The 26,616-nt window shown below is 49.2% G+C and overlaps 1 protein-coding gene across 4 annotated transcripts in view; it reads left to right on the forward strand.

The window, feature by feature from the left end:
- Window positions 1-23,267, forward strand: part of LOC310697245 (scaffold attachment factor B2-like) — a 39,495-nt gene extending 16,228 nt beyond the window's left edge. For 3 of the 4 annotated variants that reach the window (XM_083483682.1, XM_083483680.1, XM_083483681.1), the window contains 10 exons: window positions 1,416-1,564; window positions 4,288-4,379; window positions 5,129-5,265; window positions 10,239-10,532; window positions 12,246-12,383; window positions 14,038-14,077; window positions 17,293-17,405; window positions 20,178-20,290; window positions 22,028-22,094; window positions 22,883-23,267. In XM_083483682.1, the coding sequence (XP_083339808.1) occupies window positions 1,416-1,564; window positions 4,288-4,379; window positions 5,129-5,265; window positions 10,239-10,532; window positions 12,246-12,383; window positions 14,038-14,077; window positions 17,293-17,405; window positions 20,178-20,290; window positions 22,028-22,094; window positions 22,883-23,009 (1,270 nt within the window). In that variant the 3' untranslated portion in view covers window positions 23,010-23,267. Of the gene's footprint in view, window positions 1-1,415; window positions 1,565-4,287; window positions 4,380-5,128; window positions 5,266-10,238; window positions 10,533-12,245; window positions 12,384-14,037; window positions 14,078-17,292; window positions 17,406-20,177; window positions 20,765-21,130; window positions 22,006-22,027; window positions 22,095-22,882 lie in introns of those variants that run through there. The other variant, XR_014520982.1, reaches the window with a different exon arrangement.
- Window positions 23,268-26,616: the final 3,349 nt, after the last annotated feature.

Raw genomic sequence — 26,616 nt, forward strand, 5'->3', positions numbered from 1 at the left:
AGATCAGCTTTAAGGTGCTGCTTTTAACCTTTAAAGCCCTAGGACTCTCGTACCTACGGGGCCGCCTCTCCTGGTATGTCCCACAGAGGAACTTACGGTCTTCAAACAAAAACATCTTGGAGGTCCCGGGCCACAGAGAGGTTAGGCTGGCCTCAACCAGAGCCAGGGCTTTTTTGGCCGTGGCCCCGATCTGGTGGAACGCTCTGTCACAAGAGACTAGGGCCCTGCGGGACTTGACATCTTTCCGCAGGGCCTGCAAGACGGAGCTGTTCTACCAGGCCTTTGGCCAAGGCACAGTCTGACCCCCTCCTTCTGTAATCCTCTAGCCCAATGGTTGCCATTAATTTGATTCTGAATTGATTTTAGAATGTTGTGTTACTTTTATTGTTGTTAGCCGCTCTGAGCCCGGCTTCGGCTGGGGAGGGCGGGATATAAAATGATGATGATGATGATGTTCAGAGTAGAACCCCATGAAATTAATGGCCATGGAGACGTGACAGCTGCTTCCAAGCGTGCTTGTGCGCAAGGCTTCATTAGGTGATGAGCAGCGATCCAATCCTGCTGCCTAGGCTGCACGATCCTGTTCCTGACTGAAACTCGGGCAAGCAGCCAATAAAGAATTAAACAGGGTCTTCCTGCCCATCCAGTGATGTCACCAGTGATGTCACTGGGTGGGCGGGCATGGCTTTGGGGAAATTGCCATGATTGGTTTGTGGTCCAGAGGTTCTTCACCTCTGGACTGCAAACTTGCTTGAACAAGCCAAGATCTGGCTGCTACTGCTGGAAGCATTGGGCCAAGCTCAGCTCTAGCCCCGAGAGAATGAAGGTTACTGCCACTCTTAAGCCAGAAATGTGGACAGCCTGTGTGTGTGTGTGTTCTCTCTGCTGCCCTTCAGGTTTGGGGGCAGTGGAGCTGTTCTGGGAGGAGTTGAAGGAAAAGAGGTCAGGTCCCTTGGTCGATGCAGCTGTGTTTTGTGCACACAGAGAAGCATGTTGCCTCCTCCTTTTCCAGCCCAGGGTTGTGGATGTGTGCAATCAGTGGTCAAGAATGGGAATCTCATTGCACTAGAATCCTCAAACTGGCTTCTGTATCTGTGACTTCTTATGAAGGGAATTCTCTGCTGCCCTTCAGAATCGGTTTCTAGGTCTGCTTATAAATAAAATGAAAAAGGAAAGGAAACAGAAAATACAATTAAACTAGCAAATAAAGGAAGCGTTTCAAATTTTATTTTAAAGGTGCTCAATTCTTTTTTTTCTCTTAAAAGCTTTTTGCTGACCACTTTATTTGTTAACATTGATGGGATGTTCTGATCTGCAAGGACATCTTAGCTGCGCCTTTAGAATCCCGTAGCTTTACGGCAAAGGTGTGTGTGTGTATTTTAAGTTTTTGTGTGTGTGCTATAATCTACTTGTAGGTCTCCTAGCCTTAAGAAAGAAGAAAAACTGGAGAAAAAGGATGACCCCAAAAAGCCAGAAGAGAAAGAGGTGGGAGACGGGAAAGAGGGGGTCGAAACGGAGGAGCAAAAAAAGGGATCCTCTGACCGTTCGCGATCGATTAAATCAGGTAACAAAAGCTGTGGGGGGTGGGTGGCTTTTTTTAGTGTGATTTATGGCCCTGTTGAGAGCTTGATTCATGCATGTGAGGGGCGTGTGAGTGGGTTGGACATTTGTACCCGATATAGAAGGCCTCTGAATAATATCACGCTACCCTTAGGAAAGGCGTGGGTGAGATTGTGTAGGCAGAGAAGCTCTCACTAACCAGTCTGAACCCTTTCGTCAAGGGCAGGGGTCTGCAACCCGCGGCTCCGGAGCCGCATGTGGCTCTTTTACACCTTTGCCGCAGCTCCGGGCCGGATACTAGCGAGGGGAGGAGGCGCATTGTGCGCCCCGACACTCCCCACTGTGGCGGGCGCTGTACTGGCTGTGCCGTCGCATGGGGGCGGTGCGTGCGTTAGTCACCTTCCCGCCCGCCCGCTACATTGTAAGTGGCATGTACGCTGGGCACTGCACTGAAAGGGGGCATGTACGCTGGTCACTGTTTTGAAGGGGAGTGAAGAATACACACACACACAAAAGGTAACTTGTTAATTTAACGTTTATTTCTATGAGGAGGAGTAATTCTGAGGGGTCAAACAAAGAAATAATAAAAAAGTGAGAAAAAAGTTATTTTTATAATGACGAGTTTTGCGGCTCCCAGTTTTTTTTTCCTTTGGAAACGGGTCCAAGTGGCTCTTTTTGTCTTAAAGGTTGCAGACCCCTGGGAAGCTCTTGTAGGAGGCTCAATCCTGGCAGCTGAACAAATGCTCTCGGAAGAAGCTTGCTTAAAACCAGCCATTCCCAAATTGCTGTGCGCAGTGAGGAATAAATTAAAGAACTGAAAAGCTCCCTCGAGCCCCAAACAACCCCAGACGAGGCTGCCTGTTGCTTCTCTGCATGATCTGCAACTCTGATCTTGCCTGCTTCCATTTGGCCTAAGTTGGGGTTAGTGGGTGGTGATAGCCCATGTGACTGCACTTGGTGTGATGGGGTCATTCAGTTGCTCCTGGGGCAGCAGAACGACCTGCCTCCGGAGCAGGCTGCCTTTTGTTCCTCCACATGATGGGTTATGTCACGGGAAATGGGGTTGCTTGTGTGTAAATCTCCAGCCGTTCCAAACTGCTTAGGTGTGGTTTTGTCTTTCCCTGACTGAGCAGCCCCTTGCGCGGCTGCTCAGTCGCTAGCAGAATCCGTGAGTGGGCGTCTCCTAAATTTCCTCCAGCATAAGAATTCCTTAACGGACAACCTTCGCCTCGCCTCTCTGCGCGGAAGCCTTCTACGCAGAGTGGGCGTGCCGAGTGGTGGTCCTCCACCCTCCTCACTGACTTCACTGGAAGAGTCTCGGAGCCTCACCTCCGAGATGCTCTCTGCCTCTCCCTTCTTCCTGGTGTCACCTGGACTTCCTTCCCCAGATGACGTTCTCTCTCTTCCCTTACTCGTTCCCTCTCCTGCAGAGTCTGGGAGCCTCGCCTCTCCCCTCTGCTCCGATGTCAGTTCCCTGACAGGTTACTCTGGACAGAACAGTGACTCAGATAAATATACAGAGCATAGACTCATTTGATGAAGGCAAACTTTTCAAGAACAGCATTGAAACATGCCTTCAGTTTTCATTCAGAGGGGGAAACGCACCTTTGCTTTGGAAAATGCTAGGCTTGTGTTCATTTGTGCGTCTCAGAGGGGTACCTTGGAAGTATGTTTTGACCTATTCAGAGCAATTCCTTTTGTCTCCAGCCTCTGTGATGCATCCTGTTTCATATGGATATGTCGTTCCCTTTGTTCAATTTGCTTTTGTGATGGCTTCCTCACTAGACACAAATAAACCTGTCTGATCTATCAAGGATACGAACAAGAAGGCATCTCTTAGCCTCTAATTTTACCTTGTTTGAATTGTTCTCTCTCCACCCCACCCCCCCAGCCCCATTCTTCGGCAAACAGTAGCATCGGTGGACTTCTGTCTTGTTAAGTGTCAGATAGTTAAAGCAAGGGATAGGGATCAGTGGCCCTCTGTGTCAGGGGTCAGCAAACCTTTTCAGCAGGGGGCAGGTCCGCTGTCCCTCAGACCTTGTGGGGGGCTGGACTATATTTTGAAGAAGAAGAAGAAAATATGAATGAATTCCTATGCCCCACAAATAACCCAGAGATGCATTTTAAATAAAAGCACACATTCTACTCATGTAAAAGCATGCTGATTCCCGGACCGTCTGCAGCCTGGATTTAGAAGTCGATTGGGCCGGATCCGGCCCCCGGGCCTTAGTTTGCCTGTGTGCTAGGCGAAGGGCTACAGCTGAATGGCAGAGCAATCTGCTTTGCTTAAAGAACTTCTCAGCTTCAGTTCCCTGATAAGTAATGCTTTGAAAGACACTCCCCTCCTCCCCTTGCCTGAAACCCCAGAGAGCTGCTGGCAGTCAGTGTAGGCAATATTGAGCTAGATGGCTCAATAGTCTGACTCAGTATAAGGCAGCTTTCTGTGTTCCTTCCCGTATTGCTGAACGGCCGCTCCCATCAGTCCCAGCCAATGTGGTCAGTATTCCACATTTCTGCATGATTGTTAATGCGCGACTCTTGGCGTGTGCCGTTTTCAGTACCAGAAGGGGGTGGAACGGGGCTTACACATGTCCTGACGTTCACGCTGCCTTAGAATGCAACTCCTTTGTAAATGGGGAGTTGCCTGCCAATAAAGAGCGATGACTAGTCTGATTTTTGCACTCGTTCCAGAGATCTGAAGTGCCTAAACCCATTGTTGCCTTGCAGAAAGCCGAGGAACAGAGCGGACGGTGGTCATGGACAAGTCCAAAGGAGAGCCGGTGATTAGTGTGAAAACCGCAACCACATCAAAAGAGAGAGTAAGCCATTGGTTTGGTGTCTTAAAACTAGACGGTGCCAAGAAAGGAAGGGCAGGGGAGGGGGCCACACCCTTCTCTTTTGTAATTCTAATAAATCGTCACACCCAGCAGTCCCTGGATGTGCAGAGAAGTCCTGTCGCCCTTTGTGTAATGGAATAGCGTCACGGGAGTTGGAGCGGTTTCAACTGAGCCTGTGTGGGCAGCGAGAGGAGGACCCAGAGATTTAAAAGTTCCAGGAGGCATCATTCTGCTTCTAAAGCAGGAGTGTGTGCAGCCTGTGGCCCTCAGCCCAATTTCACACGGGTGCCAGAAAGAGGAAAGGGGGGTGCCAGAAATAAAAGAGTCTGTCTTCCCACTTTTGGCTGTGCTGCTGCCTTCCTGCCAGTGTACAGCCCTGGCACGTTGCCCCAAGGGAATGTGGTCCTTGACCTAAAAAACAGTTCCTGGCCTGTGTTCTAAAGCTCCTCAACTTACTTGAGCACCCCTGTTTTTCACAGGGCTAGATGGGACTTCTCTGGTGTGCTATCCAGTAGGGCTGGGCTTACGTTCTCAGATGTGATCTGTCCAGAAGTGCCCCTTCCTAACAAGATTACACCAGCGCTGCGTTGGGAGGCAAAGACGATTGGGGTGGTGGTGGTGGTAATCTCTCTCCTTGTCCTCCCGGCAGGAAAATGGACATCTCCCCGTTCTTTTGTGTCAATCTTTCTAATCCTTGCCTTTCACCCCCCCACCCCACTTCTCGACTCCAGAGCACAAAAAGCCACGACCGCAAGTCGGAGAGCAAAGAGAAACAGGACATTCTGTCTTTTGACAAAATCAAAGAGCAGCGCGAACGAGAGCGGCAGAGGCAACGGGAGAGAGAAATCCGAGAGACCGAGCGGCGGAGGTAGGTTGGGATTCCCCCTCGCCTCACCTGCGGAATTCTGCCCTCCGCAGAATGACAGGTGATTGGCATTGACACAATTTCTGACCCGTGGTCCCAGTGGCGTAGCGTGGGGGGTGCAGGGGGGGCCAGCCGCACCGGGCGCAACATGGGGGGGGCGCTTGCACTCGCAGCTCTCTGCCCCTACCTGGCTCACTCACTCTCTCTCACTGCAGTGCTGGCTGTGCGAATCCGATCTGAGCCGCCGGGTCGCTGCCCACTGTGGAGGGGGGGTGCCAGGCATGCGGTGCAGAGAGAGAGCGAGGGACTATCTGGGGGAGGGACAGTGCAGCGGCCGCCCAGCGCAGCACTGAGCGCGGGAGAGAACCACACCAGACCAGCCCAGGCAGCAGCAAGAAGAAGCTGGCAGCGGCGGCAGGTTAGGGGTTAGGGGGCACAAATTACTTGCCTTGCCCCGGGTGCTGACAACCCACGCTACGCCACTGCGTGGACCTAAGGCGACCCTCCCTCCTTTCTTCAGTTCACCCTCCTTCTCTTTTCATTGGCTGCACCCTGCGCCACCCCTGAGTGCTTTTACCTGACTGAAATGGGTCCTCAAATTGCGATTCCTCTTCCTTGCCGGGATGGAGAGGTGTTGAGGTGCTGGTGGCGGGGAAACCTCTGGGTTTTGTGGGTGGGTGGAATCTTTCCTACTGCACAGAGTCCTAGCTGTTGCCACACCCACCTCTGGCGCCCAGGCCACACCCACAACACCAGCCTGTGGCCTCCCAGAAGCTTGCCCAAGAGGGAATGTAGCTTTCAGCCTGAAAAGGGTGTCCCTGCTTCTGAGATAAACACCAGCAGGCATTTCCAACCATCTTCAGCCTTAAAACAGGGACCTCTCGTCATCATCTCTTTTAAGCGCAGGTGTGTTTGCATCTCCAGACATTTTATTTATATGCTGCCCACCAGCAAAGTCTTCTGGGTGGTGAGCCTTGGAATGGTGACATAACTTTCATAGGGTATAATAATGATGATGATGATGATGATGATGAATTATTTATTGAATTTATATACCGCCCTCTACCTGCAGGTCTCAGTGTGGTTCACAGAAAATGTCACAATATATAAAATCAAAATAAAAGACAATAGCCCAATAACACGCCCCACCAAAAGAGCCACATTTTAGAAGGGCATAGGATGTCACTCAGATCAACCAAAGGCCTGGTTAAAAAGGAACGTTTTTGCCTGGCGCCTAAAGGTGTATAATGAACAAGCGAACTTCCCTGAGGAGAGCATTCCACAGACTGGGAGCCACTGCAGAGAAGGCCCTGTTCTCGTGTTGCCACCTTCCGGACCTCTCAAGGAGGAGGTAAACAAAAGAGAGCCTCAGAAAATCTCAGGGTCTGGGTAGGTTCATATGGAAAGAGGTGGTCTTTGAGGTACTGCGATCCTGAGCCATTGAAGGCTTTATAGGTCAAAACCAGCACTTTGAATTGGGCCCAGAAACTAACTGGTAGCCAGTGCAGTAAGACCAGGATCGGTGTAATATGCTCAAACCGCCTTGCTCCGGTGAGCCAATGAATTCTGCACTAGACAAAGTTTCCAAACCATCTTCAGAGGCAGCTCTGAAGTAATCTATTCCGTTAACCCCACTTAGGGCAGACCCAGTGATATGTAATGGACGTAGCTAACTTAGGTTCGTCCATTTCCCTGGGTTGAACTTGTTTGGTTGCATTCCTGAGAGCGGTTCACAGGGGCCACCCTAGCTGTCAGGGCTTTGTGGTTAGGCAGTGGCAGAGAGAGAGAGAGAGAGAGAGAGAGAGAGAGAGAGAGAGAGAATATTTATGCGTGGGCTTACTCTGCCACTTAAAACTCCCCCTCTCCTATTAGGAGTAAAACTCTGGGGCAAGCGTTTACCACAGGGTGACTTTCAGCAAAACCACTGGAGGGAGCCCCAAAACTGCTTCTGGGTCTCCTGTGCAGCTTAAGGGCTGCCCACTTGGTTGCCGGTGCTAAGAAGGTACTGCTGTCCTTTCTTAAAAAAAGGCAGTGCTAAAGGCAGCTATCGCTTGATAGCTGTGTGCTTATGCTAGGTTCAAGTCTGCGGCTGGAGGAAGAAAGGAACTGATAGGCTTTCTACACTAATGGAGTGGAACTCCAATACGGGCTGACTCTCATTTGTTTCACCCTTGTTTCCATGCATGGCACGAGCACCCCAGAGGATTCGTTTTCTTTCTCTTTCTCTCTCTGCGCCCCCCCCCCCCGGCTTTGAAATATTTCTGCCTTGGCGCAGCAGCCAGAGATCATTATCCAGTGATGACTTTGTGCTCCGTTGACATTATCTATTATGCAGTTGTCACTTGCCTCGGCATCTGTGCTATCTGCTTCAGTTTAATGGGGATTGTTCAGCTTCTGAGTGAAGCCTCCTGCATATTTCCCCCCTGCCGCTCCCATTGTTCCAAGTGGATATTTTAAAGGGCTCTTTATTATGTAAGACCCTGACACATTTTTTCCTCTTAGACGGGTGCTCATAGGCTGGCTGGTGAAACTCTTTCATCCTTTCCCGTTCCGCTGATTAAACGTTGCCCGAGTACCATTTGTCTTTTCTGACACGTAATTATTACATTTCTCCTCCCTCCCCCCACCCCAACGCTCATACATTCACTTCTCTATAGGTCTCTGTCACTTCCCTTCCCTGCTCCCTCCATTTTATTTTTTCTCAATCGGTCTTGCAAGTTCTCTGCCAGAGTTTCTAGACGTGTGGAGGATCCTGGGTTTCCGCTTTTGCATCTTCAGGGGCAAGGACTTTTCCTGATTTCCACATTCGAGGAATCCTCACTGCGGCAGCTCATATGCCGAAGGGTCTGCCGCAAATCTCCAGTTTCCCAGTAGCCTTTTTTGGTGGGCAACCAGCTCAACCAGTACAGGGAAGGGGGGGCAGCCAAACCTTTTGAGGCTTCCCACTCAGCCGCTGGAACAGGGCCTTAAAACAGGAATGGGACTGTTTCAGAACCTACTTAATGCTTTTGCGACAACCCCTAGCCCAGGAACAGAATAGTAGCTCTGTGTGTGTTTGTGTAGCCAGTTGCAAAATGTTGGCTTTAAAGAGAGATATCTGTATTACTCAGTGCACCCCATGACCTATGTGCTGGGATGGAGTGGAAAGCACAACTCCAAGGGCTGAGCATTTTAAGCCTGAGCTTTTCATCACTAGCCGACAGAACTGTTCAAAGATCTGCCCAGGGGCAGCCAATCAGTACTCAGGCTTTGCACGTGCGAGGGACTTTCTCTTGCTTAAACCAGGCTTCCTCAAACTCGGCCTTCCAGACATTATGAGACTACAATTCCCATCATCCCTGACCACTGGTCCAGCTAGCTAGGGATCATGAGAGTTGTAGGCCAAAAACATCTGGAGGGCCGAGTTTGAGGAAGCCTGGCTTAAACTATTGGGAGTCAAAAGCGCTTCCTAATCTACTGCAAACAACCTGGCAATCTATGCAGTCTTCCTGCCTTAGGACAAAACCAGCACACTCAGGTGACTTCATGTTCCTTGGGCTGGGGATGCAGAGTTCAGTAGCAGCCTGGCACACTGCCCTTACTGATCCTCTTGCTGGGGAAACCGGTCCACCTCTGCAAGGATCCCTGGGGGTCTACCCTATACAGGCACTTTTTAACCTTAAAAAAGCTGGGGGGCGGCGGCTTCGGGCCTATGCAGTATTGTTGAGAGGACACCATGCTGTTCTATAAATTGTAAGAAACACTTGGGCATAAATATTTGGAGAAGTGCATAGTAGTGGTTGCTACCCTAAGAATATGGGTAAGATTAAATACCTTGTCTAGTTCGGGCAGGTCTGCAGCATATAATGCAGCTAAGGTCTAGAGGGTCTGGAGGGTGGCAACACGAGACCTGGCCTTCTCTGCAGTGGCTCCCCGTCTGTGGAATGCTCTCCCCAGGGAAGTTCACTTGGTGCCTTCATTGTACACTTTAGGCACCAGGCAAAAATGTTCCTTTTTAACCTGGCCTTTGGTTGAGCTGATTTACACCCTATGCCCTTTTAAAATGTGTGTGTTTTTTTGTGGGGGGAGGCTATTGGGGGGTTGTTTTTATTTTTATTATGCATTTTGTGGTTTTATATCTTGATTTAATTCTGTGAATCACTCTGAGACCCCTGGGTATAGGGCGGTATATAATTAAATAATTAACAACAACAACTTAATTAATTCTCAGTGAAGACTGCTGCGCAACTTGCCTAAAGCCACGCAGCCTCCCTTGAGATCGAAGATTCTGGTTTTTTTAATGTATGATTTATTCATTGTAGAGGTCCAGGTCTTTAACTTTGCGTATGATTCTTGGGTGTTCAGCGTTACCTCCGGTTGCTAACAGAATCCGTTCAGGAGGTCCGGCTGCATCCTGAGGAATTCACAACCAGAGGACCGCTTCTGTGCATGAGCACTGCACAATTTAGCGCTTCTGCGCATAGAGCGCTTCTCTTTTTACTCTATGCACGTGTGGCGAAACCCAGAAAAATACTTCCGGGTTTGCTGCGTTCGCATCCTGAAGTTTACATATCCAGAGGGATACGTAAGCGGAGGTAAAGGTAAAGGGACCCCTGACCATTAGGTCCTGGCCGACTCTGGGGTTGCGGCGCTCATCTTGCTTTATTGGCCGAGGGAGCCGGCGTACAGCTTCCGGGTCATGTGGCCAGCATACTAAGGCGCTTCTGGCAAACCAGAGCAGCGCACGGAAACGCCGTTTACCTTCCCGCCGGAGTGGTACCTATTTATCTACTTGCACTTTGACGTGCTTTCAAACTGCTAGGTTGGCAGGAGCAGGGACCGAGCAACGGGAGCTCACCCCGTCGTTGCGGGGATTCGAACCGCCGACCTACTGATCGGCAAATCCTAGGCTCTGCGGTTTAACCCACAGCGCGGAGGTATGACCGTACAATTCATGTTTCTGCTTGAGCCCAACCTGTATTTTAAATACCGAACAGGGAGCGGGAGCGCCGGGAGCGGGAGCAGCACATCCAGGCCGTCCGGGAGCGGGACGAGAGGCAGAAGCTGCAGTGGGAGCGGGAGCGGCTGCAGTTCCAGCGGCAGCGTCTGGAGCGGGAACGGATGGAGCGAGAGAGGCTGGAGCGGGAGCGGATGCACATTGAGCACGAGAGGAGGCGGGAGCAGGAGCGCATCCAGCGTGAGAGGGAGGAGCTGCGCCGGCAGCATGAGCAGCTGCGCTACGAGCAGGAGCGCCGCTCGGCTTTGAGGCGGCCGTACGACACGGATGGGAGGTGAGGCGGCCTAGCTGCGCCTCGGGGAACTGTAGAGCTCGTGCTAAAGGCCGCTTCCCTGCAGCAAATCACGAATACCCTGCTTTTTACCCAAATGCGGCAAAACATGTCAATCATTTGAGTCATCCCCTTAAATTGAGGGTTGGGGTCCCCTCCTGGTCATATGGGGGGCAGGGAGGGGGGCTGCTTGTGGTTGGGAAGCCCTGCAGGTACGGAGCCAGAATAGAAATCAATGACCCAATAAATAAAGACGTAAGGCTGAAATCAGGTAAGTAATGGAGATGCAATGAGACTGCAATGAGACTAAGGGAACGTTCTTTCATATGTGGTGGACTGGTAAAAGGGTATTGGGGGGAAAACCAACAAACACCCAGAGTCCTTTTCGTTGGGGATAATTCAGACGGAAATGCCCACGTGTCAAAAAAGGTTATTTATGTATGCAACAACTGTGGCCCATGTTCTGTTAGCCCCAAAATGGAAAACGAGCGAGGTCCCAGCCAAAGAAGAATGGCAACTTAATTTGACGGAATTTGCATCACCCGTTTTCCATTTTTGGCCAACAAAACATCTTAAACAGTTGGAATATGCGCAGCTGGCAGACCTAACTTACAGAATAAGAGAACAAGAAGAACATTTGTTTAAAGAAGATTGGAAAATGTTTATTGAATATATGGGGAATAATTGTGTCCACTTGAAAACGTGGGCAGCGTTAAGATAAATTCAACAGTGTAGATAAGTTTCGATGGAAGTAACAATGGAATACTGAATGGTTTAGTTTACATAAAATATGCTATGCAAAGTGAACCATGAAAAGATAAGAAGGGAAGTCATTGACATTTTAAGGCTGCCCAAATGAATATTCTAAATTGTAAAACAGAAAATTTAATATAAATTTAATATAAATTATATTTAAGAAAAATAAAAATAAAGACGTAAGACTGAAGCCAAGCCACACGGCTGGTCCAAGTACAGCTCAGAGAATTCTTTGCCAGGCTGATTTTTTTATCGTACCTGACCCCTGCCGCGTTCCTCCCGGAGAGATTGGCAGCAGAAAGAAAAGTCCTGGGAAAGCCATTGCTAGTATAAAACCATTATCAGTTTGTGCTGGAGATGTGCCCAGTTGCTTACAGACACCTATGCACCCATCCTCTTTTTTAGGAGGAGAAGATTAAAAAGCACTTCAGGAATTGGATTTTAGTGGATTTTTACTTTAAAAAGTAAAAAATCTTATTTATGTTAGCAGAGATATCTTTGTGATGGATTATTTCTTGAAAAACAGGGTAATTTTTTTTATCCAGTTTTGGAATGATAAGGTGCAGGATGCAATTCATTAGCAACAGTGTGATGATAATATTTTTTTATTCACTTTTCTTGTTTTCTGCCTCTTCGTGTCTCTTAATATGGTTCTTTTTCATATGGATTTTTTTTAAAAAAAATATCTAAATATTCTTAAATTCTACGCCACCCTTTAATTTCAGGTTTGCAGGATTGCTGAGTTTTTTTTAAAAAAAAAATTAATTTTAGAAAATACAAATGAAAAAAAGAGTGCCAGTAAAAGCAGCTTTAACAATAACCCAGAGCTGCCATTTCAAGAACTATGGGAGAAGCAGAAGGTCTCTTCCTGGTGCTGGAAGGGTAATGACCATCGGCAGGCCAGCTTCTCTGGATGAGGGTGATGAAGCCAAAGAGTTGCTAAATCTGTTTCCCTTGCAGGCGGGACGACTCGTATTGGCCTGAGGCAAAGCGGGTGGCCCTGGATGATGGGTACCACTCTGACTTCAGTCGACCAGATCGCTTCCATGGCTTTGACCACAGAGACCGCAGCCGGTACCAGGACCACTCGGTGGACAGGTAGCAAAGCCTTCCCTCCTGTGTCTTGCATTGTCAGAAACCCAAGGCCACACACAGGGCCTGCCAGGTCAGGCTGGTGGCTGATCCAGACCAGCTCCCTGTTCTCATCGTGGCTGACCAGATGCCTATGTAATAATAATAATAATAATAATAATAATAATAATAATAATAATAATATTTCCCTAGCCACTGTGGGCGGCTCCCAACAGAATATTGAAAACACAAAAACTTCCCTAAACAGGGCTGCCTTCGGACATCTTCTAAAAGTCAGATAGTGGTTTATTTCCTTGACATCTGGTGGGAGCAGGCGCCACCACTGAGAAGTCCCTCTGCCTGATTCCCTGTACTCTCGCGTCTCACAGGGAGGGAAGCCTGGGAGGGCCTGCAAACAAGGCCCGGGCGCAAGAGCGCCCTCTCCTGTGGCTTCCTGTGTATTCCAAAGCGTTTACTGCCTCTGACCATGGGAATAACTGCACGGCTCATTGTGGTTCAAATGAGCAATGGAAACTTTTCGTGCTCTTCTTCCTCACTCATAGGCAGCTCTTTAAGGAAGTGAGCATAGTTTAGTAGACAGAGCAGGAACTCCCCTTGTCTGAAACCCCGGAGAGCCAGTGCCAGTCAGAGAAGACAGTTCTGAACTAGATGGGCCAAAAATCTGTCTCTGTTTAAGGCCCTTTCCTGTCTTCCTCTTTAAGCCAACCCTTCATTCAGAACTAGAGTCTTTTTAGAGTCCCAGGCCCGATCAGCAGGTGATAGGAAAGACCACTCTCTGCTCGAAATCCTGGATAGCTGCTGCCAGTCAGAGAAAGCAGTACTGAGCCAGGCGGATGAAGTGTCTGACTTAGATAAAGGTGGCTTCCTCTGCTCCTAGGCCACTTTGGGTTTGGGCTGTTTCACAGTTTTAGCTGTTCACCCAAAAACGTAAAGTGCAAAGGTGACGTTTTGGCGTTTGAAGACAAGCATGTTGACCTGGTATACTGACCTCAGAACCCAAAACGGTTCAGTTTCTTGCTTTGTAATGTGTGGAACGACCTTGAGTCACCATGCACATGGCAGAGAGCAGACCAGTTAAGAGCTGCCAAGTTGGTTTCTCCTGGCCATGACCTGTCAGAAGTTGAAAAGATGCTGGTCGTTATCATAATTTCCTATTGATTAATCCCAAAGTAACAAGATGCACTCCTGCCAACCTAGCAGTTCAAAAGCACCTCAAAGTGCAAGTAGATAAATAGGTACCGCTCTGGTGGGAAGGTAAACGGCATTTCCGTGCGCTGCGCTGGTTTGCCAGAAGCGGCTTAGTCCTGCTGGCCACATGACCCGGAAGCTGTACGCCAGCTCCCTCGGCCAGTAAAGCGAGATAAGCGCCGCAACCCCAGAGTCAGTCACGACTGGACCTAATGGTCAGGGGTCCCTTTACCTTTAACAAGATGCACAGCAGCAGAATTTAGGAATATAGGGAACTGTCCCTGACTGAGTCAGACCATGGTCTATGCAGCTCAATAGTGTCTGAACTGACTGCCAGCAGCTCTCCAGAGTTTCCCGGCCCACCTTGGGAAATGAACCAGGGCATCTGCATGCGAACCAGTGGCTCTTGCTTGTTTCCAAAGCTTACCCACCTATGTGCGTTAACACGGATTTCCTCTTCCCTCCCGACCAGGAGAGAGAGTTCAAGAACTGTGCCAGATCGGGATGGACAGGTATGCCCATGCAAAGCAGTATTGTTGTCAAAAATGCTTAGATGTCCAGAAAGCTCGCACAATGGTTTATGGTCTTATGGTATTGGTTGGGAATTTCCAGGCTGTGAGTAGTAGGCTGAGGCAGTGCCGCAAGTAATTTAATTCAGGCAAAGGCTGCAGCAAGCGGGAGACACGTACCGTATTTTTTGCTCTATAAGACTCACTTTTTCCCTCCTAAAAAGTAAGGGGAAATGTGTGTGCGCCTTATGGAGCGAATGCAGGCTGCGCAGCTATCCCAGAAGCCAGAACAGCAAGAGGGATTGCTGCTTTCCCTGCGCAGCGATCCCTCTTGCTGTTCTGGCTCCTGAGATTCAGAATATTTTTTTTCTTGTTTTCCTCCTCCAAAAACTAGGTGCGTCTTGTGGTCTGGTGCGTCTTATAGAGCGAAAAATACGGTAGCCACAGAAGGAGCTAACTGTCGCACCTCTGCATGATTCCTGCTCTGGCACTGCCTCACTCCATGCAACAGGGGTGTGTGTAATTCTCACATGTTTGAGCATCGTTGGGATCATTTCAGTCAATTTGTTTCCGGGGTGGGATCCTTGGAAAGCAGATAATCCTGACAGAGGCTGAGAATAAATCCCGTCAGGAATTCGTGTGAAGTGTAACTCCACATTCTTGATGACAGCCTCGGCTGTCAGAGATTTGGGGATCCTGGTCAAGAAAGGCGATTTGGATTCTTGGAAAGAGAAACAGATTACAAGTAAAACGAAGGGGCTACCTGCTGCTACGTGAGAGCTTTTGCGTGTCTTCCTGCGTAGGGACAGATGAAGAAGAACTGTTCTCGAGCCATGTTTTCCAGGCATGATCGCTTCCTGCTGGCTGCACCACATCCAAAATACCTGGAAAATCAGACTCGAAACACCAGCCTGTTATCCATAAGAGACAAGCACTGACATTCTACTTGTGTCTCTTCAGCGATTCCCACTGCTGAAGAGGCAAGCCTTTTAAAACAAGAACCAAAAACAGCCCACACCTGAATAATGGTCTGTTCTCTTGGCAATGGAGTGAACTGTTGGTAACAGAGAGAGCGCGAACCTCTGGCTTCATGTGTTCTTGAAGAACAACATTTATTTCAAATACAGTGGTACCCCGCAAGACGAACGCCTCGCAAGACGGAAAACCCGCTAGACGAAAGGGTTTTCCGTTTTGGAGGCGCTTCGCAAAACGAATTTCCCTATGGGCTTGCTTCGCAAGACAAAAGCCCATAGGGAAATCTCCGGGGACCTCTTTTAAATGCTAGCGGTGGGGAGCAAAGCCTTCCCCCCCCCTCCGGCCTTCAGAAGAGGTCCAGGAAGGCTGGCGGGGGCCGAAAGGCTTTGCTCCCCAGCGCCAGCATTTTAAAAGCAGTCCGGGATAGCAGGGAAGCGCTTCCCGCTATCCCGGACGGCTTTTTAAGGCAGGAGAGATCCGCGAAGCCTGGGCGCGCTGATCTCAGCGCGTGCAGGCTTCGGCATGCCGGCAACTCTCCGCCAGCAGCGGCAGCGCTGCCGCTGCTTGCGGAGAGGTCCGCGAAGCCTGGGCGCGCTGATCTCAGCGCGCGCAGGCTTCGGCATGCCGGCAACTCTCCACCAGCAGCGGCAGCGCTGCCGCTGCTGTCGGAGAGGTCCGCGAAGCCTGGGCCGGACAGCTTTTGAAGGCAGGCGGGGGGGAGCAAAGACTTTCGCCCCCGCCAGCCTTCAGAAGAGGTCCAGGACCTCTTCTGAAGGCTGGCGGGGGGCAAAAGTCTTTGTCCCCCCCTGCCTGCCTTCCCAGGGGCTTTTAAATCGCCCCGGACAGCGGAGAAGTCCTCCGCTGTCCCGGGGCGATTTTAAAATGCCGCCCGCCAGCATTTTAAGATCGCCCCGGACAGCGGAGAAGCCCTCCGCTGTCCCGGAGTTTTTTAAAATGCTGGGGGTGGGAAGAAAAGCCCTTGTCCCCCCCCCCCCAGCCTTCAGAAGAGGTCGGGGGACAGACTGTCCCCGAACCTGGTCTGAAGTCGGTTTCCCTAGGAACGCATTAATTGATTTTCAATGCATTCCTATGGGAAACCGTGCATCGCAAGACGAAAAACTCGCAAGAAGAAAAAACTTGCGGAACGAATTAATTTCGTCTTGCGAGGCACCACTGTACCTTTTATCTCTGATTTTCCAGCTAAAAAAATTGCTCTGGCTGGTTTGCAGCCACAATATGAAAAAGCACCAATAATTAAAAGCCGTAAGAGCAGCAGGCCAAACAAGAGTGGCAGATGATTTGTCTCAATTTGCCACATGAGAAGCAAAGCCAGGTTGACTGTTGCTCACACCTTGGGCGAGCCAGGGTCTAAGATCCCTTGATCCGGATCCCAGCCACAAAATTCTCATCGGCTGCTTCAGCACCACGGACTCTCTTCCATGTCCTTCTTCGTTGCTTGATTGCTGAAGCGTCATCTTGGGTTTGCGGAAGAGCCATCGCGGGCAAGGCAGAGAAAGGAAGATTAAAGCTGAAAGGCCAATAGGGAAAGCTCCTGTATGCTGTAGGAATATCGACTGCAGCCTTCCCAATACGTACAAGAAAACCCCGCTAGTGCAGCTCTGTCCTTGTAGTCAGGTGGTCCGCTCTCTGAGCCATTGTGGTGACCAGGCTAGGGCAAGGATGATAAGCCAGGGATTTGATAGAAGTGCCAGTCATACCAGCCAGAAAACCCTCCAGAGCCATCTACGAACCCATTGGATTCATCTTTCTCCAAGGGCAGATCATCCTGATAGGTTCCCCTGTCTCTGCAGAGGGGGGAAAGTGCTGAAAGCCTAATCTCAGCAGAAAGTCATCTGTGGCCTATAGGCTGGAGCTATCCTCCCCCAAACCCCCACATTTTTTGCAGATGCTAATGCCTTGTGCTTTACTCCAACTCTTTTTTTTATAAAGATATTTATTAAAGTTTCAACATATTACAAAAAGAAAAGAAAAAAAGAGAAAAGGAAAATACAAAGTAAAAACAGTTAAAAACAGATCAGTCTTTCCATAGCTTATCTTTCATTTGCTTGTTTCCCTGACCTCCTCACACCTCCCTTTTTTGTATTCCAGTTCAATTAGTTAATTCAGCAAATCCTTTCCCTCTTTGATTTTATCTCAATCTTTTATCTTAATATATTATAACTTTAGATTATCACCTGTTAACAATCCATTTTTACTCCAACTGTGTGGGCTTGCCTTTTCAGCACTACTCTGACGAGAGGCACGCAGGGCCTGACCGCCACTCGCGGGACAGCTGGGGAAGTTACGGGTCGGAGAGGAGGCTCAGCAAAGGGCGAGGGTTGCCTCCACCATCCCGGTGAGTGTCCGTAAAGCAGAGCTGTCACACGCCGGTGCCGTGTTAGAAACTCGGATAGAGAAGCCGGGCGCCAGGTGGCGCCTTAAACCTAGGTTGCAGTCACCACAACGGAACGTCTGTTCGCCAGGGGATTGGACTGGGGGTCCCTGGGGGTCCCTTCCTCCAGTGCTACAATTCTGCGATTCTATTGCCTCAACTGCACTGCTTGCTCTAATACAGTGGTACCTCGGGTTACATACGCTTCAGGTTACATACGCTTCAGGTTACACACTCCGCTAACCCAGAAATAGTGCTTCAGGTTAAGAACTTTGCTTCAGGATGAGAACAGAAATCGTGCTGCGGCGGCGCGGCAGCAGCAGGAGGCCCCATTGGCTAAAGTGGTGCTTCAAGTTAAGTACGAACCTACGTAATGAATTAAGTACTTAACCCAAGGTACCACTGTAGTAGTAGTAATAATAAAAATAATAATAATAATTTATTATTAATACTCTGCCCAGTTTCAGGTTAAGTACGGACCTACGGAACGAATTAAGTACTTAACCCAAGGTACCACTGTAGTAGTAGTAATAATAATAATAATAATAATAATAATAATAATAATAATAATAATTTATTAATACTCTGCCCATCTGGCTGGGTTTCCCCAGCCACACTGAGCGGCTTCCAACCGGATGTTAAAAACAATACAGCGTCAGACATTAAAAGCTTCCCTAAAGAGGGCTGCCTTCAGTTGTCTTTTAAAAGTAAAATAATTGTTTATTGCCTTGACATCTGCTGGGAGGGCATTCCACAGGGCAGGTGCCACTACCGAGAAGGCCCTCTGCCTGGTTCCCTGTAACCTCACTTCACGCAGCGAGGGAACCGCCAGAAGGCCCTCGGCGCTGGACCTCAGTGTCAACAATTCACTGGTCCCAGAAGGAGAAACACACACAATGGAAATGGTATTAACTGTGGACTAAACAGTGCTTTGTGAGTTCTGTTTTGTGTGCCTGTGGAAAGCCTGCAGCGCAGTCAAATATATCTGTACTCAGCCCTTCACTTAATTTTCCTTGATGCGATGATGGAGGTCTGTGTGTGAGTCAGCCAGGCTTGATTCAGCTGTCAGTCGCCCAGAAATCTCCACGTAGTTGGGGCTGCAGTTGGACAACCATAATAGTAGTAAAACGCGCTTGGCACCTGGGGAATTTTGAATAATAATAATAATAATAATAATAATATATTATTTATACCCCGCCCATCTGGCTGGGTTTCCCCAGCCACTCTGGGCGGCTTCCAAAAGAATATTAAAATACTATGATACATCAAAGATTAAAAGCTTCCCTAAACAGGGCTGCCTTCAGATGTCTTCTAAAAGTCTGGTAGTTGTTGTTCTCTTTGACATCTGGTGGGAGGGCGTTCCACAGGGAGGGCGCCACTACCGAGAAGGCCCTCTGCCTGGTTCCCTGTAACTTGGCTTCTCGCAGTGAGGGAACCGCCAGAAGGCCCTCGGTGCTGGACCTCAGTGTCCGGGTAGAACGATGGGGGTGGAGACGCTCCTTCAGGTATACTGGGCCGAGGCTAGTGTGCTGGGAGGTGGTGTGTGAATTCTCGTGTGCTTGGGCAGCACACAACAGGCAACCTTGGTTTTCTAGCCCTCAGTAAGCCAGAAAAATCCAAGCAGTGTCTGGATGGTAGAGAACTGGGGTCTAAGGGCACAGGAGTGGTTTTGCTAGCCAGCAGGAGATGCTTCTGGGGAGCTGACAAGTCATTGGAGGAAGGCACAATGGCTCCCCTTTTGTTTTATCCCCAGCACCTGCTACTCGGAGGTAGACTGCCTATGAATGTGGAGGCCATATTTTGCCACCTTGGCAAACTGCCACCTGTTTAAAATTGGATTTCACTAAACCATTTTAAATCTTAAGGCTGGCCTCTGTCCACACCCTAAGATCACCAGTGGAGGTATTACCGTATTTTTCGCTCTATAGGACGCACCCAACCGTTGGACCATAGCACCCGACCATAGGAGGGGGAGAACAGGAAAAAAATAAATTCTCCCCCTCTCTGCTCAGCGCCCCTTCAGCGAAGCGGCAGGAGAAATGGAGCCCCTTCCATTTCTCCTCCCGCTTCGCTGGAGGGGTGCTGCGCAGAGAGGGAAAACTGTGCAGCTTCTCTCCAGCGAAGCAAAGCCTGGAGAGCAAGAGGGATCGGTGTGCACCAACCCCTCTTGCTCTTCAGGCGGCTATCCGCAAGCCTTGGGAGCGTGGCGGGAACTCCCGCTGTGCTCCGAAGGCTTGCGGATAGCTGCCTGAAGCCCCGGGAGCGCAGCGGGAGTTGGCGTTGCGCTCCAGGGCTTCAGGCTGCAGGCGGCTATCCGCAAGCCTTTGGAGGGCAGCGAGAAGTCCGGCTGCGCTCCAAAGGCTTGTGAATAGCTGCCTGAAGTCTGGAGAGCGAGAGGGGTCGGTGCGCACCCCTCTGTGCTTCGGAGCGCTCCCTCTGCGCTTTGGAGGCTTCGTGTTGCTCTCGCTGAAGCCAAGGAGCCTGCATTCGCTCCATAGGACGCACAAACATTTCTCCTTAATTTTTGGAGGGGAAAAAGTGTGTCCTATAGAGCGAAAAATACGGTATGTTCTGTCATAAGGGAGCTGGACTTCCTCTTTGAGGTCCCCGTCCCCCCCGAGGTGACTTAAGTACATTGTCAAGGCAGGTCATATTTACAAGGAAACACCACTAGCTTCCTTCCATGCTTGCTAACGGCACTCTTCTCTCTTTTGGGTGGGCGGCTCCCTCATCCAGAGATGGGCGCGACTGGGGAGATCACAGCCGCAAACTTGAAGGTCACCAAGACCATTCCTGGCAGGGCAGTGTGGAAGGAGGGATCATCGGCCGGGAGCATGAAAGGTGGCAAGGTAAAAAAAAAAAATCAAAGCAAACTTTGCAGGGCGCTCGCCTCTCTACCTTCGAAATGTTTTGTTTCTAACAAGTACAGTTCAGCTGTGCATTTCAGAACCAAGGGCAAGGGTGGCGCAGTCAGGGGAGCGAAGTGTTCCCTGGTGGGTTCCCCACTTCCCGAGGCTCAGCATGTCTGATTCAGGCCTGTAATTGAAAAAAAGTTAATTGTAACAAGCCCCATTTGTAGGCATGCTGCTAATGGCTCCTAAGAGCTTAGGGCTGGAGTTGGGTGGTGACGTGTGTGGAGCGAAAACTTAAACACACTGCAGCGTTCCCCAAAAATAGACCAGAGGCAGCTGTACTTCATCCAACAGAGTTTTACTACTACGGAAGGCAAATGAGCATAGTGGTCACAAATCCAATACATTCAGGATTGGCACAGTCCATAAGAAACTCAGTTGCAGCAGACTTATCTTAAATTTAACTTAAAGGTAAAGGTAAAGGGACCCCTGACCATTAGGTCCAGTCGTGGCCGACTCTGGGGTTGCGGCGCTCATCTCGCTTTATTGGCCGAGGGAGCCGGTGTTCAGCTTCCGGGTCATGTGGCCAGCAGGACTAAGCCGCTTCTGGCGAAACCAGAGCAGCGCAGGGAAACGCCGTTTACCTTCCCACCAGAGTGGTACCTATTTATCTAGTTGCACTTTGACGTGCTTTCGAACTGCTAGGTTGGCAGGAGCAGGGACCGAGCAACAGGAGCTCACCCCGTCGCGGGGATTCGAACTGCCGACCTTCTGATCGGCAAGTCCTAGGCTCTGTGGTTTAACCCACAGCGCCACCTGCGTCCCTTTAACGTACAGCTTATATAAACCTTAGCACTATATCAGAACAGAACACTGCACCAGAACAAAGAGATAGAAAGAGGAAATGAGAAACCCAGGCTCCTCCAGCCCTGACAGAAAGGATAACAGAACCAGTTTCAACCAGCTGTACTCTGCTTCCCAGAAGGAATAACCCAGACAAGAACTTCCTGCCTGTTTCTTTCACATAGAAAGAAACCACCTAGAATGCTCTTGAATTAAGCAGAATAGGAAAGATCTCTACGCATCAGCTCAATACTTTCTGTACTAAGAAATGCAAAGTGACAGGTGGATGACCCCCTTTCTAAATGCACAGAAGAGGCCCCAGGTTTACAGGTCAGACAGCTGGTGATGAAAGACTCCTTGAGAGAGACCCTGGCCATCTGCTGGCCATCAGAGTCAGACCACACTAGGCTAAACGGACAAATTAATCGACATAGGGCAGTTTCCTACATTCTCTTGGAGACGAAAGGAGATTGACCACAGGTGCCATAAGAGGGCTTTATGAGCCAAACCTTGAACTGTGTGCAGGTCAGCCGGAAAGCCAGTGTGCAGAGAGCTTGAATACCAGAGCATCATCCTGGTTAGACTAGGGAAGATTAGGGTTTGAATCCTTCCTCAGCCATAAAGCAAACATCTTGGGCCAGTCGCCGTTTCATAGCGTAACCTAAGCACGAGAACCACAAACGCTGCCTTGGGGGTATAGAAAGGCACGAATAAATGAAACATGGCAATGCAATCCTAACCATGCCTACCCCGAAGTAAGTCCTACTGAATTCAGGGTAAGGGTAAGGGTGGTTGGGACTGCAGGCATTTGTTTAAAAAATTGAACAATACAATAATTCCTTAGTGACTTGTTCCCTCCCGCCTCCCTGCCCCATTCTTTTCATTTCTTAGCTGGTGAGAGGAGTGCCCCTGCTCAGACAGGGCCTGGCCATGTGATAAACAGAGGAGGAATGTCGGGGTAAGAATTACCTGAAAAGGTTTTGCTGCTCCCCGCCCTGCGAAAACCCCACATTACTTCTGACGAGAAAGTTTGAAGGGGCTTGGGATTGCGGTTGAAATGTTTTAAGTGACAGCTGTTCTCTTTGTTAGGTAATAGATAGGTTTGTGTGCACATGCAAAAGACTTTGGGGTGGGTGATCATGACCCAGTGGCCTCTTAGCACGCATGCTTGGTCAGGAAAAATGTATGGATTAAGAAACTTGGAGGCCATGATTTTAAAGACTGCCCTTTAAACAGTGGAATGGGGGGTTCTTGGGTTGTTTTTATTTTTATTATGTAGTCTGTGTTTTTTATACAGTGGTGCCCCGCAAGACGAATGCCTCGCAAGACGGAAAACCCGCTAGACGAAAGGGTTTTCCGTTTTGGAGGTGCTTCGCAAAACGAATTTCCTATGGGCTTGCTTCACAAGACGACAATGTCTTGCGAGTTCCTGCTGGTTTTTTCCCCTCCCCCCCTTTTCTAAGCCGCTTATCAGCTGATCCGATCAGCAGATAAGCCGCTAATAGCGCTAATCAGTCAAGGTCTTGCTTCGCAAGACGAAAAAACCGCTAAACGAAGAGAATCACAGAACAGATTCTTTTCGTCTTGTGAGGCACCACTGTATACATTAGAATTTTATGTTGTGAACCAACCTGAGACCTGCGGGTATTGGGCGGTATACAAATTTAATAAAGAAATAAAATTAATTAAGGAGGGTGCAGGGTGAGCCCTTGAGCAGGAAGTCAACTTTCTGCTTTTTGTCCTCAGGCGCGGAGGGTTCGTGCAGGGTGCCGCCCCAGCTCCCGTGGCACAGGGAGCCACTCTGCCAAGCAGTTTTGCCAGCCCAGATAGAACAAGCCGCCCCAGCGACCCTCGATTCACCCGGCGCTACTGAGGACTTTTTGCTTCTTCGCCACGACGCGGCAACTGCATCGAATTTTGTTTCCTGGTCTTCGCCTTGAACTTTTGCCAACTGAAACGAAACCACAGCGCCCTATCATAAAGCTTGCGTATGACGTGAAATCAAGTGTATGTTGTTGCCTCCCACCCCCCCCCCCCCCCCCGCAACGTGTTCTTAGCGGGACACCACTCAGTTGTTTCGGAGGAAACATTCCATTTTCCATGAACAATAAATCTGTATTGCACTTGTGAAGTCTCTAACTCTGATTGGCTAAGCCGCCGCCATAGCTCAGAAGGTTCAGAGAGCTTTGAGAGTTTCTACCCAGTCCAGCCTCTGTGAGGGCAGGGAAAGTAGTCAGTACGGTTGGGATTAAAACCTTGCATGGCACGGCAGTGAGGACTAGGGAGAAGCCTGGGAAGAGTGAAGGAGAGCTCAGAGGCAGAAGGGGGCTTGAGAATTAGAGCAGTGTTGAGGAACACAGGACCCTGAAAAAACTTTGCAGCCATTCAAGATCAGGAGAAGTTATCGTCTTTTTTGCTCTATAAGACTCACTTTTTCCCTCCTAAAAAGTAAGGGGAAATGTCCGTGCGTCTTATGGAGCGAATGCAGGCTGCACAGCTATCACAGGAGCCAGAACAGCAAGAGGGATTGCTGCTTTCACTGCGCAACGATCCCCCTTGCTGTTCTGGCTTCTGAGATTCAGAATATTTTTTTTCTTGTTTTCCTCCTCCAAAAACTAGGTGCGTCTTGTGGTCTGGTGCGTCTTATAGAGCGAAAAATACAGTACATCCCCTGTAGGGATTGGAGGAAGCTGGTGGTTTCTAGCGTTGCAGAATGTCAAGTCTTGGTTGGTGTGGTATGATGCCTATGTGAGGAAGAGAGGACAGGGAAAACAAACTTGTGAGAATATTCTTGGTTTTAACATAACCTCTTCCTTTTTGGATACCAGATGTAACGTCCTAGCTGTGAAAGCTCCAGGCCTCTGAAGCCTTTTCTGTGAGATGGTTCTAATTTTATTTATATCTGCTTGTGGAACTGGGGGTTGGGGGGACACCAAGCCAGACTAGACCACAGTTTGGATTTGTTTTGCAAGCCTCTGTCCTGCTTGCCCCACCTGTACCCTACTTTGGAAGCTGCTTGCAATAAGCAAAATCTAAAATTCTCTGGGGAGGAAAAAAAAAATAAAGCCAGCAACAACAGAAATCTTAATCCTCAGGGAATGTGGAAGAGGTTTAAGCGTGCTCAAAACAAAAAGTTGAAGTCTCCTTTTAAAGAAAGTTTTTTATTAGGCAGGTGGTCCTTTTCTGGAAAAGGAATGAAAGACGCATCCCAAATATTCTGTTCTTTGCAAAAGGGTTTGCCTAGTGCTACACAAGACAGAATTGTGGTTTGACTAGGGTGTATTTGCTGGTAAGGTAAAGGTAAAGGGACCCCTGACCATTAGGTCCAGTCGTGACTGTCTCTGAGGTTGCGGCACTCATCTCGCTTTATTGTCCGGCGTACAGCTTCCGGGTCATGTGGCAGGCATGACTAAGCCGCTTCTGGCGAACCAGAGTAGCGCACGGAAATGCTGTTTACCTTCCTGCCAGAGCGGTACCTATTTATCTACTTGCACTTTGACGTGCTTTCGAACTGCTAGGTTGGCAGGAGCTGGGACCGAGCAACGGGAGCTCACCCCATTGTGGGGATTCGAACCGCCGACCTTCTGATCGGCAAGTCTTAGGCTCTGTGGTTTAACCCACGTCCCTATTTGCTGGTAGTTTGCTGGTCATTTTGGTTGCATAAGTGCCTCTTCTGGTGCTCTGCTTGCAAGTAAAGCCTATGTGAGTGGGGAAGAAGGCACAGAGCTCCCTGCTGCGGCCCCCCTTTGCTGCCACCCTGGTTGCCTGGTCAGAAGGTGAAAGTCTGACGCGTGGAACTACCTGGTAGAGCCTCAATGCATTATTTGGAACCCTGGGTTATTTGGGTTCCAAATTGCACGGTGTGCCACCCCGAATTAGGGGAGGCTCCCTGCTTCCGACCACCATTCTACAGGAGGTTGAGGAGCAGTGCTTTGTGGATTTCCCCCACTCCTTGTTTGAGTGTACAGTTCCCTTCCCTTGAGTCTGATCTAGCTTGGTCAGGGGAACCAACCCCCAGCTTAGTGAAGCCACCACAAGGGCAAGGGTTTTGACAGCACCTCCCCTGGGCAGCTAGCAATCCATACCCTCTGTGCCTTTTCTACTCTCTTATCCTCTCCCCCCATCCCCACCCCATTTGCAAACCTGCCAGGAGGGATTCACCTGCTTTAAAAATTCTCGGTAAGACTCCTCGTCTCCACTAAGCACTTAATAATACACACATAAAAGTAGAATTGTCTGTGCTGTCGGATTACTTCTTAACTTGGTTACGACTTAACCTGCACGAGATTAAAAGCAAACCGCCAAATCCTAAACCTCTTTATGTTCCAATTCTCCACGTTAAGCGGAAGCGAAAGGTGGAGCCGCTTGGAAGAAACAGGCGGTCAAAATGCACAAAAGGCCACTCTTGCAAAAAAAATCGCCTTGTGTCGTCTCAGGTGGAGGTGTGTGAAATGTGCGAAAGAAGGATTCTGGGTGTGTGTGTGTGTGTTGAGTGTTGCAATTTGTTCGATTACATTTTTGACGGGTGAAAGCGCCTTCTCATTTGCAGCTTCTCCTTTGCAGGGCGCTAACCCCCCGCTGCCCGCTTCTGATGCTGCGCATGTGTGTGTGTGCCTGTGCCCATTCATGCGCATGGATGCTAGGGCCTGCCAGCTGTGCACAACTTGCTACTTGGGATGCAGCTAGTGATGTTTATTTTTGAACTGCTGAGGGCAGCTAGTGGTGGAGAACCTGTGGGGCTCATTCCTCAAGTGGAGACTCAGCGGCAGAGAGGTTGAGACAGGTGGAGGGGTGGCACAGAGAGAGATGGGGTGGCATGGGGCGGGGGGAGACAGAGGTAGCTGCAGACCACCCATCACTAGCTGGGGCTCCTACTAGACTCACACTTTGTGGGCCAACTGCCATTCATAGGGTGACAAGTCCACAAACCCATGCATGTTTACTTGGGATTACATACAACTGAATTCACTTATACTTTTTCTTTTTTTTACCAACAACCAAAACACAAACAGTGAAACCCCCCAGGCGACTGATACATTGGGTATACATAATCAACAATAACATATTCAAATCAACCATATGTACAATTTTATATGCGTTAACACTCCTCCATCTACAAGGTTTATTTAACTTTTTAACATTTTAATTGTCCCAAATTGTTCAAACCTACCCAAATAATTCAATATCTTCTCAAACCAATCCTCTTTCTCACTGACCTTAAACGCTTTCATTCTATGTATCTTCACAGTTAAGTATTCTAAAATTATAATATTATTTAGTTTTTTCCTCCATTGGTTCACCCCTAGCTCTTCTGCATTTTTCCAATTACTCGCTATAACCTGTCTGGCTGCAGTTACCATCAATTTTACCCATTTGCATTCCTCTTTTGTTTTTAACTCGGTGCTACTCAGACTAATAAGAACCATTAATTTAGCTATTCCCACCTTCCTACCCACAATTCCCGATATTTCTATACCAAT

This window comes from Podarcis liolepis, assembly GCF_965112155.1.
Source record: "Podarcis liolepis genome assembly, chromosome: 18".
NCBI lineage: Eukaryota > Metazoa > Chordata > Lepidosauria > Squamata > Lacertidae > Podarcis > Podarcis liolepis.